Source organism: Heterocephalus glaber, unplaced genomic scaffold (genome assembly GCF_053883595.1).
Source record: "Heterocephalus glaber isolate CG9 unplaced genomic scaffold, H.glaber_assembly_v1.0 deba00000122, whole genome shotgun sequence".
Taxonomy (NCBI): domain Eukaryota; kingdom Metazoa; phylum Chordata; class Mammalia; order Rodentia; family Bathyergidae; genus Heterocephalus; species Heterocephalus glaber.
Genome location: NW_028258138.1, coordinates 58717397 through 58732288, shown reverse-complemented (window position 1 = coordinate 58732288; position 14892 = coordinate 58717397). Strand labels below are relative to the sequence as shown.

General features: G+C 38.8%; 1 protein-coding gene and 1 pseudogene across 1 annotated transcript; one reads left to right on the top strand and one right to left on the bottom strand.

Annotated features, from left to right (window-relative positions):
• Positions 1 to 8784: 8784 nt before the first annotated feature.
• Positions 8785 to 10064, top strand: LOC101708463 (translocation protein SEC62 pseudogene; annotated as a pseudogene).
• Positions 10065 to 10516: 452 nt separating this feature from the next.
• Positions 10517 to 11673, bottom strand: LOC101708811 (transcription initiation factor TFIID subunit 9). The gene has a single exon (XM_004835758.3). The coding sequence runs from the start codon at positions 11522 to 11524 to the stop codon at positions 10736 to 10738; it is 789 nt and encodes a 262-aa protein (XP_004835815.1). The 5' UTR covers positions 11525 to 11673; the 3' UTR covers positions 10517 to 10735.
• Positions 11674 to 14892: the final 3219 nt, after the last annotated feature.

Genomic DNA, 14892 nt, shown 5'->3' with positions numbered 1-14892 from the left:
GACGAATCATTTTTAAACTGATCTGACTGCAGTCATAGGTCTGCTATAATTTATATTCTTAGTATCCTACAACTGAGGGAATATTCCACTATAAGTGGAGTTACTGGCTGGTATTTAAGCAGAGGATAGCACAGCAACTGCATCCCAAGGAAGAATAAGAATATCTGCAAAGTTTTCAGCTACTTCTAGAGAGCAAAAAGCAGTTCTTTAAAGAGGCACAGGATGTCAGACACAGATGCAATTGGTGTAAGGCAGAAACTACCTTTGATTTAGTATGATTTTTTTCTTGGAAGGTGGATCACTAGTTTTTATTTTTTCTTCAGTTTGTGAACAAAATGAAGACTTGCTATGGCCAAACATCAGAAATGGTGTCTCTTTGATGTTTTCCCTCCACTCAAACGTACTCTACTCCCTCTCACCATTATGTTGTTCGTGTCTTTGCCATTGCTGTCACCAGGTTATGGGAGCGTATATTAACAGTAGGAATGAGATATCTTGGAGGATGTATTCTGCTCTTACTTTCATTTTTACTACAAATGTTGCAGATTTAAAAATTTGCTACAGCCTGAGATTCCTTAGGTTTAATGTACTTTGGAAATGTAGGTTAAAAATGTGGATAATAGGCTTCCTTTCTAGTATGTGTAGGTGGCTGAGGGTCTGCAAAAGGCTGAACTGGTCCTTTCTGATTTCAGGAAAAGGTCTCCATTATGGAGACTAAGTTTATCTCCGGGAGTCAGTCACTCATATTATCCAGGGTTCTTCTCGTCTCTCTTTCCCACTTCTTTGCTAATTTGTATGTCTATCACAGAGGAGGACAAAAGTGCAGATGAGGGGGATTTTACAGTCATATCCTATAATTGGTATTCATTCAGCAATCATTTGTTGGGCATGTCCTACGTTTTAGATACCTTTCAAAGTCTATTTATTTGGACTACATTCCACAGTCATTGTTCCAAGTACTAGAGTTACAAAGAAATAATAAAATTGTTTCTAGTGTGAGAGAAAATAATTTCAAGGAGGTTTCCCAGTGAGGCGAGTTGGATTTTCCCAGATGACAAAATGAGCTGGAGGAGGAAGAAAATTCCAGGAAAGGAAAGCACAGGCAAGGACCAGAAGGCTGAATGGGCACAATACATTGGTCAGGCTTCATTTGGGGCAATTATAGTAACATTTATGAATAGTCTATTTGTGTACAGTAAGTCCCCTGTTTACATTCAAGCTGCGAACTTTCACAGATACAGATGGACCTCATATCACAAACAGTTGTAGATCTGAACAAATCACGGAAGTAGCTTATGTGTCTGCCGGACACTGTCACAGTTGTGCTGCTGTGTGCTTACTGTACAGTGAGATAGTGTACAGTAGGACAGTGCTCAATCAGAGCCCAGGATGCCTGGAAGCAAGAGGAGAAGCAGTGGTGATGTGGAGGGGACTGCTGGGAAGCGCAAAGCAGTATACATTGCATATTTGTGTCAGAGGTGTGTAAGACTCACTTTGTCAGACTTAGGAACAAACTCAACTTACGAACGTTCTCCTGGAACAGAACTCATTCGTAAGTCGAGGACTTACTCTACTTTTAAAATTCTGTTTACTGACCTTTGAGAATTTTGGTAATTTCTGCTGGTTGTCACTATAAACAAAGTGGAGTAGTTTAAAGATGTGTCATAAATACAAATGCATACAGTCTAGCAGTTGAAATGAATATGCCAATCTGTTTTATGATATGATGTTAGAAGCACACAACCTCTTGATTAAGCTTTGAAGTAAGGCCTGCCAAGGCATTTCCCTCATTATGCACTGAATAATTGATAGTTGACAATAAGTGACATTTATTGAGCACCAGCAATGTGCTAGTTAGTTTACAGAGCACACAACTATCAAGGGGCCCGGCCCAATTGGCTCACTATCAAAACACAGTCTGTCATTTGCTAAGTTGTCTATGCTTCACTAAACTAAAAGCAAAGAAAGCATGTCTGGAGATGCACTGCAGCAGTGAATGGGACCAGATTTTTCTCCGCAGGTAGCTCTGCAGGCAGGCATTAGTGTTAGTTCCACAGGGAGGCAATTTGTTTCCATGGCTCTGGTGATCAGAAGATAAACTTGGTAACCTAGCATAGGTTTGAAATAAAGGCTATTCTGTCATTTTATGATACTTTTTATGCTGCAACCTGTAGGAAAGCCCTCACCAGTGTGCCTTTCTCAACCTTAAAATGTAAGTATGTGTTTCAGCTTTCTGCATATAAAGACAACAGGTGAATTCTCTAAGAAAAGGCTTAGCTTTAAATGATTTAAGTTATTGCTTGGAATTTCTGGGTCCTTAAGGAAAAGGTGAGAGACTTAAGATATACGAAAGGGATATGGGAGAGGGTATATGAAAGTTAAATGTCCTGATAGGTTGGGGTTTGGGGAGAGTAAACTGATTATTTACATCCTGGGTGGGAAGGCACAAGAGTTTAAAAGAAAGCACAAAAGATGCATGGCTGCTGACTAACAATGGCAGAAACCACTTCCCATTAATTGTTGCTGGGTAGTTACAATACTGCTCCACAGTTGCCACAGACTGGCTGCATTAATAGTAGAAATTTGTTTCTTAGTCCTAGAGGCTCCAAGTCCAAGATCAAGGTGTGGGTTGGTTTGGCTTGGTTTAATTTGAGGCCCCTCTCTGGCTCCTTTTTGGCTTCTCTTTTGTTGCCTCATCACGTGGTAGCTACTCTGTGCACATGGGGAGCCCTGGCATCTCTGTCCCTGACCTAATCTCCTCTTTGTATAATGACATGAGTTGTATTGGAAAAGAGGGCACACTATCAAATTCACTATAAAATGATCGTCTCTCCAAATATAGTCACACTCTGAGGCATTGGGAGTCAGGGATTTGATGCATGGATTTTAAGGGGATATTTTAGTCCATAACAGTAGCAAAGAGAAAACATTCAATTCCAGATACTTCTGTTTCTCTCAACTCTTGCTTCCCTGTAACAATTAGGAGCATTTAGAAGACTGGCAAAGCATATCAGAGGGGAGGGAGAGCCACTATGCAGGACTATTTGCTGACCAGCAGGTTTTTCCTTGGGGAGATTGCCTTTCTTTCTTGGCTAGAACAGATTTGAGAAAGAAAAGGAATATTCTGTTACAATCTTCCCTCTCCATCTCCCTTAATTCAGTTTTCTTCCTAGGCATTCAAAAAATTTTAAATTATTTGTATTTCTGCCCACTGTTAACACATGGAGACTAATTGTAGTTCTCATTCTCAATGAGGTTGACCAATGAGTTACTAATTTCCTTTCTGTAGAAAGAAGACACATCAGGGCAGGTAGGTGCACCAGAAAAATATGAAAATAGACTAGATGGTAGTTAGACAATCAACTATATACTATTATACCTAGTATCTTGAAGAAAGTTTTGGAGTCCTAAATTGATAAAATAATGTGGGGGTGAAATTTAATAGCTAATGATCTCACTGCCTTGAACTTCTTGCCCTATCACGGTATGCATTTTGGGGGGGAAAATTCTGCCAGTGATAAATTAACAATAATTCATCATTACCTATGTCATTTAAGGAGTTTTAAAAAAATCTCTAATGACTGTATGGGAAGGAAAAGAAATCTCACTTTTGGAGTGGTGATATCCACTTCAGCCCCACTCAAAATGGTGAGTGTGACCTGTGATGATGGGCCCCTAAAGAATGGGTGCTTAGCTCTGGTAGGAACAAGCCAGTCAACCAATTCAGTAGCAAGTGATCAGAGGGGAGAGAGAGAGATTCTTCTAGAAGTAAGGGGGTGGGGCAATAAATAGGAGATTAAAGAAATAGAAGTTGCCCTGAAAGAGAGACTGGGAGAGACATGTTACAAAGGAGGATACTCAGTCCTAAAAACCTCTCTACCCTTTACCCTAACGAAATGAATTGAGGTAAAAACATGTGAAATTTGGGGCACTGGGAAATGCTGTGGCCTCTTAATTCTTACCTGCATTCTTCACCTGAAGGCCCATTGAAATTTTTATTTTTTCAGTGTTTCCAATAGTCTTTTTCATGTTATGAGTTGGAAATCTCAGAAAGATGTTCCATTTTCAACCAAAACATCAACATAGGAGCAAATCTCCCCTTCTGGACAGGGCCCCAGACCTCATTCAAGATAGGACTATCCAGCCAAAGCCTCTGAGTCAGAAGAGCAGGATAACATGAACATCTTACATGGAACCTTGAAACAAGTAACTGCCACATTCAGTACACACTCAGCAATTCTCCTGTCACACCCTGTTATTTCTCTCAGTGATGAAATGAAAGGTTTTCTGCCTCACTGAAGAAATTTTAGGCTACAAATAAAAATATGGTGGAGTGTTGAGCTGAAGGTAGAGGATCCTCCACATCACGTAACAGTCACATTTCTTTTACAGGTTGGAAGTTTTCATTACCTTACTGCAATTTTCTATGACTTCATTGTCATATTGTGATAATTAAGATGAAACAAAGATAAGTAAAATTCAACAGAATAATCAGACAAAGAAAAACCTATTCTAAAAGTGTTGTGCAGCTTGGTTATATGTAAATACTCTGTCTGCCCTACAATTCTTTTATTCCAATATTCTCTGAGCTTATCTTAAGTGACAGGGGAGTGGTAACTGAATGTGGGAGAGATATGACAATAGTAAAACAATCAAGCAGTGAGCAATTTTCAATTAGAAACAATATTTAAATGTCTAAAATACACCAGGGATTTTCTGCATGCTGTAGTGGTATAGTATGAGAAGAGGGTAATAAAATTATAGGTAAGTAACGTCCCTAGGCTGAAAATTATCTGCTGAAGAACATATAGGACAATTTGGTTCATTTCAATGGTCTGCAATTGAGTTAAAAAAGAAATTGTAAGAGATAGTTCTTTCTGCCACAGCATGAAAAAGGGCTTACTTTTTCCTCGGGATTAGCAGTGATTCTTTGCTTGTTGCTAAGTGCTGAACTCAGAGGCCAAGGTACAAGTCTTTCTTACATGTGTGAGATTTTCCCCCCACCTTTGAACTTCTACAAAGTCTTTTATTACAGTATTCCAAAGTTCAATGTGTCTTGCTTTATCATTTTGCATTCTAAGAGTGCTCCAAAGTTGACTATTTGCAACGGCCTTTAAAAGAGTTTTTTTGAAAGATGACAAAGCAAGTGTGAGCAGGATCTGGACACATCATTTTCTTTTCAGATCAAGGAAGAGTGCATAATTTTTGAAAGCCAATGCAGTTGACATACAGTCTCAATTCAGAATTGGGCTTTAGTATCTAAATGGGAGCTCTGTGCAGAAACTTGTTTTTACATGTTTTTTGTCCAATCTTGAAAAATGTTAACTTACGTTCACAAGATTCACATTTCCCCATCCATTTTTGTGACTCTTTCCTGGTATCTCTAACTGGCTTTTCCTATTTCCAAGAGCTTCATAGCTTCTGATTTCAGAAGCACATGAGGCTCAATAACCTCATTAATATTTTCCATAACACAAAATCATATTTCACTGAAAAATGACATGTTGTTAGTTACTTCCATTGAAGATAGGAAAGCAATATATATTTATTTTAACTGCAATGACAATTTCCCACTACTTGAATGTGCTGTTTACACTAAATCCTACTGTTCCCAAAATGAACTCATTTTCTTCTGCCTCTCAACCTAATAATATATTTTTTGGTATGATTTGCCCAGTGCTATCAACAATAATGCTATGTGTCCAGGGTTGAAAACTTAAAAGCGTGGGGTGATTTTTGCTTTATTTTTATTTTCTGCTTTTCTCAGAACCAAGAAGAACTAAATTAATCCAGTTAAATTTGTATGCTTCCCCATGTATTTACTACTCCTATCTCTTGATCCAAGGTAGAAAGGGCTACTTTCAGCCTGTCATTCAGAGTCTTCAATGATCTGATTTCCACTTCCTTTCGGAGCCCTCTAAATTCACAAAGCTCTTTTCTGGCTCCGCTTTCTACCCCATACTCCAGACATCAATTAGCTACTTACTGAATACCAAATATTGCATGAATTTCCTAGAAAGATGTGAAAGAAATGTCTGCCTTTGAACTGAGAGGGTGTCAACAGTCCAAAGAGTGACTCGGACAAGTCACTTTGGGGTTACTTACAGAGCAGTGGATACAAGCTGACTACAGCAATGCTGAAGGTGCCAACTCCACTTCGCTAAGCTACTGGTTTTATAGGCCTCTCATCAAAGTAGCAAAAGCAGGGTCAAGAGCAAGAAGGGTCCTTGGGAAAAGTTATATATAATCCTCTTCCATTCCCATCCTTATCAGGAAAGTCTGCCAGTCTCAGCAAACATAGTCTAGTCACTGTGGGGGATGAGCTTGTGCCGCAGTCTGGCACACAGACGGGGGCCCAATGGCCTGCTAAACAGAGGCCCGCTACAAAGTGGAGCCCCTTTGGCTAGAGTTGAGAGGACAATTCTCCCTCTGCCCAGTTTCACACTTCTCCTTTTTCAGCTGAGACCTTGACCTAAAATACCAATCATAGCATTTGCTTGGCAAGTATAAGCTCACCTTTCAAGGCACCACACAAATTTCATTGCTTCTTTGAAATCTTTCATAACCACCTGCCTCATTGGAGCCTGCCTTCTCTCAGAGCTCCTATAAACACTCAGTGACACCTGAGATTGTCTTTTGTCTCCCTCAGTCTCCATGTACCTTTTTCTCCATTCTTCTCAAAGAGCTTGGAAAACTAGATACTGCTTTTAAAAATCTTAGTAGCTAAAGATCTGCACATGAAAAAGTTTCCACCAAGAGTATCAAGTTTTATGTGAAGTCATAAATCAGACATTTCCTTCCCCTTTTGTTTCCTTCATTTTTTTCTTTCCCTTTCTTTCCTGTTTTTTTTCTTTCCCTTTCTACCATTCTTTTTTTGCTGTTTTGCTGCCAGCATGCAGGACATGGTACGTGAGTGTTTCTAGGTGATGGTGGCCTCAGCATTCTGCCCTCTGGAAGCCACCCTCAGAGGGAACTGGGGAAAACTTCAGCTATGACATCAGGACCCTGCTGCCTCCTGCTCTTCAGCTTCATGGAGTGAGCCTGATATCAATCATCTGGAGGCAGATCCCTCTCTCATTTTGCTCTTCAAGTCCTGTCAGATTTTGCAAATATCCATTTCCCTGCATTATATTTTTTGTGCCTCAAGGACCTGGACTGATTTGTTTCTTACATTGAATCCTGATACAGTTTGCTTCTATTAAAATGTAACCTCTTTGAAAGCAGGAGTGAGGTGTTTTTACTTTTATATTCCTGCAATGTACCAAAGAATTGGCTCTTCTCAAATAAGTGATTGATTTGCTAGATGAGCCAATAACAACTTTATATGTCATAGTGATATAAACTTGACCTGATCATAAATCCCTTTTGTAAAACTCCCCTTTCCTGGCCAACCTGATCTCTGCCTCTAACATACTTCAGTCTAGTGATACTAGTTGTTTTATTTTGTGTACCTATGTCTGATCCCTTCCTCTATCTTTGTGTTCTGACAGCTGCTCTCATCTCTAGTATCTTCCACTGTGTCTACACATATTTACCAGTATTGGCAAGGAAAACCTTAAACATGACTGTTTAATAAATACTTTTCTGTTGATATCTAGTGATGGAAAAAAAGTATATCTCTGGTCTTTCTGAAATTATGTTTGCCTCTAACAGGAATAATTTTGGCTACAGATACAGAAAATTCAGTTAAAATGACAAAAAACCTAGGAGTGAGTGACTGTTAGCTTTGTTTTGTAACTCAGGAATTTTTGAGTGTTATGTCTTTTGACTTTTCCTTCATGGTGCAAATGATACCCAAAGAATCCAGGTAATGTGGTTGTTTTCAAGATAGACACATAAAAGACAAAGACAAAATCAGCCTTACACATAATGTGCTTTTATTTGCTTTTATTATTCGCTCTTATTCAAAAAACAAAGACCTTTCTAGAAACCACAAGCATACATCTACTTCTGTCTCATTTATGAAGACAGGGTCAGGTGCCCCTCTCTCATTACCAGAGAGTCTAGGAAAGCAAGTGTGGGAAGAAGAGAACTGGGAATGATTGCTGGGATAGCTGAACCCAAATGACCATCATGTTTTCAGAGTCATCTAGTATTCTCTGGGCAAGCTCCAGGCCTCATAGTTTCTCACAATCTTCAGGGCTGCTGCACACCTGGGTATAAAAATTGCTAGTTATATAGATAATCATGCATTCATGTAATGAATATGCTACCATAGTCTAACACATCACAGATCGGAAGAGATGATAATATACTAACCAGATTCAGTCTTTCATGAATGAAAGAAAATGAACAAGAAGGGCATAAGTTGCTTTCAGAGTCATTTTATTATTCTCAATTGAGTCACTGTTTTTTCCAAAAATAATTTAATAGATTTAATAGATTTGTTTTTTGTATTTATTATAATATGCCAATGTCACTTTTTAATTATAATCCTTAGAATATGGCAAATCTTCGTGGATAATTGACAGGTTAAAACATCAATTATTCATGATTATAAACTTTATCTTGGGTTTAAACATGTTTATCAAGAGTGATGAAATGTTAGTTTATACAATAGTTACCTTTAAGTGAAAGGGTAAGTGTAGTTTGAAAGATTTGAGATCTTATTTATGACTAGAACACATGCACTGAAAACCTGAAATGTTTAGTTAATAAGAGCTGAAGAGTCTCTTAGACCAAATTGACTCTCCTTAAAATGAGGACCTAACTTTAGATGATCAAATGATATTCCCATTTAAATTTTCTCTCCTTGTTACTATGTCAATAGTTTTATCAGGAGCGGACAACATGGAGGAACAAAGGTGATGCAAGAAGCAGATCCAGAAAGTTGGTGAATCATTAAAGAAGAGAAGGTTATAGACAAGAATCTTCGATTCAACTATCCAACAAAAACCACCAATATGATGGGTCACTGGGTTGATTATATTATTGCTTCCAAAGCAGTGGATTTCCTTTTGGATTCAAAGTGGGCAAAAGCAAAGAAAGGAGAGGAAGCTTTATTTACAACCAGGGAGTCTGTGGTTGACTACTGCATCAGGCTTTTAAAGAAACAGTTTTTTCACCAGGCACTTAAAGTAATGAAAATGAAGTATGGTAAAGATATAAAGAAAGAAAAAGATAAAGAAAAGCTGAAAATGGAAAAGAAGAGGGCAAAAAGAGCAAGAAAGAAAATAAAAAAGAAGAAAAGACAAAAAAGGAAAAAGAAAAAAAGATGGTGACAAGGAAGACTCTAAAAAGGAAGAAACTCTGGGAACTCCTCAAAAAAAGAAAACTAAGAAAAAATTCAAACTTGAACCACATGATGGTCAAGGTTTTCTGGATGGAAATGAGGTTTATGTGTGGATCTATGACTCAGTTCACATTAAAACATTTGTCATGGGATTAATTCTTGTGATTGCAGTAATAGCACCCACCCTCTTCCCACTTTGGCCAGCAGAAATGAAAGTAGGTGGTATTACCTCAGTGTGGGCACAGGCTGTTTTGTAGCCATCATTCTTCTCTGTGCTGTTACTCGCTGCATTCTGTTTCTCATCATTTGGTTTATAACTGGAGGACGGCACCACTTTTGGTTCTTGCCTAATCTGACTGCTGATCCAGGCTCCATTGACTCCTTTAGGTCTCTCTACACACATGAATACAAAGGACCGAAAGGAGACTTAAAGAAAGATGAAAAATCTGAAACCAAAAAACAGCAGAAGTCTGACAATGAGAAAAAGTCAAACAGTGAGAAAAAGGAAGATGAAGGAGGAAAAGTAGGACCAGGAAGTCATGGAGCAGAAGGCTCAGGTGGAGAATGGCATTCAGATACATACAGTGACAGGAGGGAAGGTGACAGATCCCAACACAGGGGTGGAAATGGGAATGATTTTGAAATGATCACAAAAGGGGAAGTGGGGCAGCAAACAGATGGGGATTGTGAAGAGGAGGAGGAAGAAGACAATGATGGAGAAACACCTAAATCTTCACATGAGAAATCATAATCTGACTCATTGGAGGACTGAATAAGTGCAAGAGGTTTGATTTTCTATGTTGGCAGATCATCATAATGTACATGTGGCATTTGTAGCTTTAAGTCCATTCACTGAAAGTATTTGACAGCCAAGTAGTTCTATTCAGTCCTTCATTTTTTTTATTCATCAAGTTTTTTTTGGTACATTTTAGGTGTACAATATGGTGACATTCATCATTGGGAATTTGTACCTTTACCTGATATATCTTGGTTCTTCTTTTTTCCCCATTCCCCTGTCCTCCAGTCTAAAACCATTAATAAGTTTTATGCATTTGATAATTTTACACTAAGTAGGTCTCATTTTGATAGTTGTCAAAGATGCATTTTTCACAATGACCTTAAGATTAAGGGCATTTTTGATAGTTAAATGGCTTTTTACTTTTAGATTAATCAAAATAAAAAGAACAAACTCCAACATTTCAGATGATTCATAGTTTATGTAGCCACTTCACAATTTCCTTAGGTTGAAATACTTAAAATCATTGTTCTTTTTTTGTTTTTTTTTTTTTTTGGTGAACGAGAACTTTATTTTTTACACATAAAGGTTGATAAAAAAATCATTAGTTTCCTATTAAAGAAAACCCAACATTTCAATTAAAGTGTCTAAATTTACTCATTAAATACTATTTACATTTTCTAAAACAGAACTTGAAAACATCCAGCATGCTTAATCTCAGTACAAAGGACTCAAGAACAAGTATACGTTACATGCATAGAGGCAGATTACAAATTATCATAGTCATCATCGTCATCATCATCATCATCTTCACGCTTTCTTTTCAATGCATTTGATGACTCACTGGCGGTATTTTGTGATGATACCATATTAGTGGTAATAAGAATGTTTTTGGACCCAATTAATGATGGATTAATCAGAACATTCTGGACTGCTGAAGTTGCAGGGATGGAGGCTTTTACAGAAGGGGCCTGGGAGGCAGGCATCTGCACCGTAAACCTCTGCCCAGTGAGGGACACTGGAGCCCCTACTTTGGCTGAAACAGACATGGCCTGTGGGGTCCGGGTGCCTAGTGTCGGGGTACTTGGTCTTCTAGTAACTGAACCAACACTCAACTGCGGAACTGTTATTCTTCCCGCAGAAGTAGATGTCTTTCTTTGTAAAGATTTGAGCCTGTAGTTTGGAGCCGTTAAGCAGTATCGATCAGGTGGCAATCTAGGACCTGAATATGGCTTGATCAGTGGCAAAAGGGTTTGGTTCCTTTGTTTTGCAATATCTAATAAAAAATCTCTTGGGGGAGGAGAGGTAAAAGATTGGTCAGCTCGACACTGGACTTCCAGTCGCACGTCATCTGCATCGACAGTGGCTTTCTTGGCATGGCTTGAATAAATCTTAGCATCATCTAGAATTGTGGTTACATATCGGAAGGCAAACTCCAGCATCTGATTTATAACTCTCGGCTCATATTCTGTAATCCCCACATCCTTCAGGATTTGTGCCATCATATGTGCATCTTTTGGCATGCTCTTGGGAGAAGTCATCTTGCCAGACTCCATGTTATCTGCCGATCAGACTTCTCGAGCTACATCACCCACATTGATGTACTTTAGTCCTGATCTGGATGCAAGTTCTTTGCCTAGTGTGGTTTTTCCAACTCCTGGTGTACCGGTGATCAGGATGTTAGGAAGCACCATAGTTCCCGACGCCGCGGACAGGGTGAGTCAGCTTGCTCTCTCATTGTTCTTGATAGTTATGCTTTTGTTTTTCATTATACAATTATAGAATTTCATTATAAAATTCTACTAGAAATTTCTTAAAGATTCTGAGTTAGCAGAGTTCAAAAACATTTGGTGGAAATAAGCCAATTAATAACAGTGCAGGAATATTTTTGGTTCAGCTACAAATTCTCCTTTCCTAGGAAATCCAAGCTGAATTGTACACTTGATTCAGAGCAAGATGGTCATCTCCAGCAGGAAAATGAACAGCACTGGTTGGAAGGTGATGGCTCTTCTTTCTTCCCCATCTCATTGTCATAGAGTAAAGTGTATTCTGTACATAATTTACAAATAAAACATTTTATTTTAGTTGTTACTTATTACTTAGACATTTCTCAACGCTTAAATTTGTAAAAGTAAGATCATATAAGGTTGCTTTTAGAGAAATGGAAGTTTCGATAACCCATGGAACATCTGTAATCTTTCTACAGCAGCTTCAGTTTTGTGCTAACATTCCATGTATTTGAATATAAGTAAAAATTTATCCTTATCAAATAAGAGCAGACTTAAAAGTAAAAAAAGTAATTTTATCATGAAATAATGCAAAATAAATGTGGATGCAGGGTTGAGGGAAGTGTGTAAAACAAAGCATCCCAAAAGTATACCTTGAAGAGGAATGAATGTGGCAAGTATGATGGGAGCATGGCCTGGCAGAGCGGAAATGGGGAAAGGGAAAATGGCTTTGGGGGTTGTGTGGAGCAACCCTCAGGTCTCTTTTTTAACACAACCAGTGGATTTCCCTCTGTGCCTCTGGCCAAGCATGCTGCCTGGAGCTTTGGGGCTGACCACTTACTGTAGGAAGGCTCTGTTCAGATTATTAGAAGTGTCTCTGTAATCACTACATCCCTCCCTCTGGTAGAAATTAGATATTACAGCCTTCACTAATGACAGGCCAGTGGCCCTGGTGCCCTCCCAAAAGGAAATTGCTTTGGGATAGCAGCTGAAAATTGGGATTGTGAAATAAACCCAGAAAGGGCCTGTCAAGCTTTTCTTACCAATAAAATAAATATAAAATACCATATTTTGAAGTTATATGGAAGGGAAAAAAAGCAAAGACAGGTAAGTTACTTAGTAAAGAGAATTTTGCTACCAAAATTCCACCACTGTAAAAACAAAAATACAATCAGGAAAATTGCTTGAAATGTTTTTGTTTGCTTCTAGTCTTCAAATTAAACTAGAGCATCCTGTCCTCTTGGGTTGCCATTCAAATTCATTATTCCTCTCCTGATTCCTATAAATGTAGTAGCTGATAAATACCTTTCTTTTAAAACAAAATGATTATTCCAAATTTAACATTTTTTTTTCTGAGAGCTTTATTGCCCAGATAGTGCCCAGAAATGAACCCACCTAGTTCACATTCTCTGTTCAATAAATGTTTCTCTTTATTTTCTATAAATTCTTTTATTGGTACATTGTAGGTAAACAACACAATTGGCTGAGGGTGTCTGGCATTGTTTCTGCACCTTCTAATCTGTTCCACTGGTCCTCAAGTCTGTTTCTTTGCCAGTACCATGCTGTTTTTATCACAGTAGCTTTGTAGTATAGTTGCATGTTGGGGATTGTGATACCCCCTGCCATGTCTCTGTTACCTAGAATTGCTTTTGCTATTCTGGGTCTCTTCTTGCTCCAAATGAATTTTTGGATTGTTTTCTTGAGGTCTATGAAGTATGCTGCTGGGATCTCAGCTGGAATTGCATTGAATCTATATAGCAGTTTTGGAAGTATGGCCATTTTCACTATATTAATCCTTCCTACCCAGGAACAGGGGATGTCTGTCCATTTTCTGATATCATCTTCAATCTCTCTTTTCAGAGTGCCATAGTTTTCAGAGAAGAGGTCTTTGATTCCTTTCATTAGGATGATTCCTAGGTATTTCAGTTTTTTGGATGCTATTGTGAAAGGAATTATTTGCCCTATTTCTCTCTCAGTGAGTCTGTCATTGGTGTAGAGGAAAGCTATTGATTTTTGTGTGTTGACCTTGTAACCAGCTACTTGACTGAATTTGGTTATTAAGTCTAGAAGACTTTTGGTGGAGTTCTTGGGGTCTTCTATATAGAGTATCATGTCATCTGCAAATAATGACAGTTTCACTTCTTCAATTCCTATCTTTATTCCTTTTATTGCCTTGGCTAATGTTTCCAGAACTATATTGAACAAGAGTGGTGATCGTGGACATCCTTGTCTTGTTCCTGATTTGAGTGTGAAGGATTTCAGTTTTTGACCATTTAGTATGATATTGGCTGTTGGTTTTTCATAGATGGCTTCTATCAGTTTGAGGTAGAGACCATCTATTCCAATTTTTTGTAGGGTTTTTATTATAAATGCATGTTGGATTTTGTCAAATGCTTTTTCTGCATCTATGGAGATAATCATGTGGTTTTTCTCCTTGGCTCTATTGATATAGTGTATTACATTAATTGATTTTCATGTATTGAACCATCCCTGCATCCCTGGGATGAATCCCACTTGATCAGGGGGTATGATCTTGATGATCTTCTGCATTCTGTCTGCCATTATCTTATTAAGGATTTTTGCATCTATGTTTATTAGTGAGATTGGCCTATAGTTCTCTTTTTCAGTTGGGTTTTTCTCTGCTTTGGGGACCAAGGTGATGCTTGCTTTGCAGCAGTTCCTCTCTAAATGTCTTGTAGAATTCAGCAATGAAGCCATCAGGGCCAGGGCTTTTCTTAGTTGATAAGTTTTAATTACATTTTCAATTTCTTTATTTTTCTTTGTATTAAATTATTTTATTGGCTGTTGCAGACAGGCAGGTCTGCCCACACCCTGCCGAGGTCCCCAGTCACACAGAACACACACTGAATCAGCCCGCTGCAGACAGGCAGGTCTGTGCATGCCCTACCGAGGTCCTGAGTCACGCGGAAGACACCCAATCACCCCACTGCAGACAGGTAGCCACATGATTCCACATTACCAAGGCACAGAGGACACCAGACCACCAGACCAAGATACTGAGTCCCACTGTTCCCGGCCCAGAGGTAGGGGCTTGAGAGCCGTCGTCCCACTGGTCCCGGTCCAGAGGAAGGGGCTTCTCGGTCACCATCGCTCCTGCCAGTCCCAGCACAGAGGAAAAGGCCTTTGGGCCACCTTCTGTCCCTCTGCTACTGGCCCAGAGGAAGGGGCTTCTGGGC

Excerpts from the sequence above, each read along its gene's own strand:
- LOC101708811 (XM_004835758.3), bottom strand. The coding sequence starts at position 11,524 with ATGGAGTCTGGCAAGATGACTTCTCCCAAGAGCATGCCAAAAGATGCA.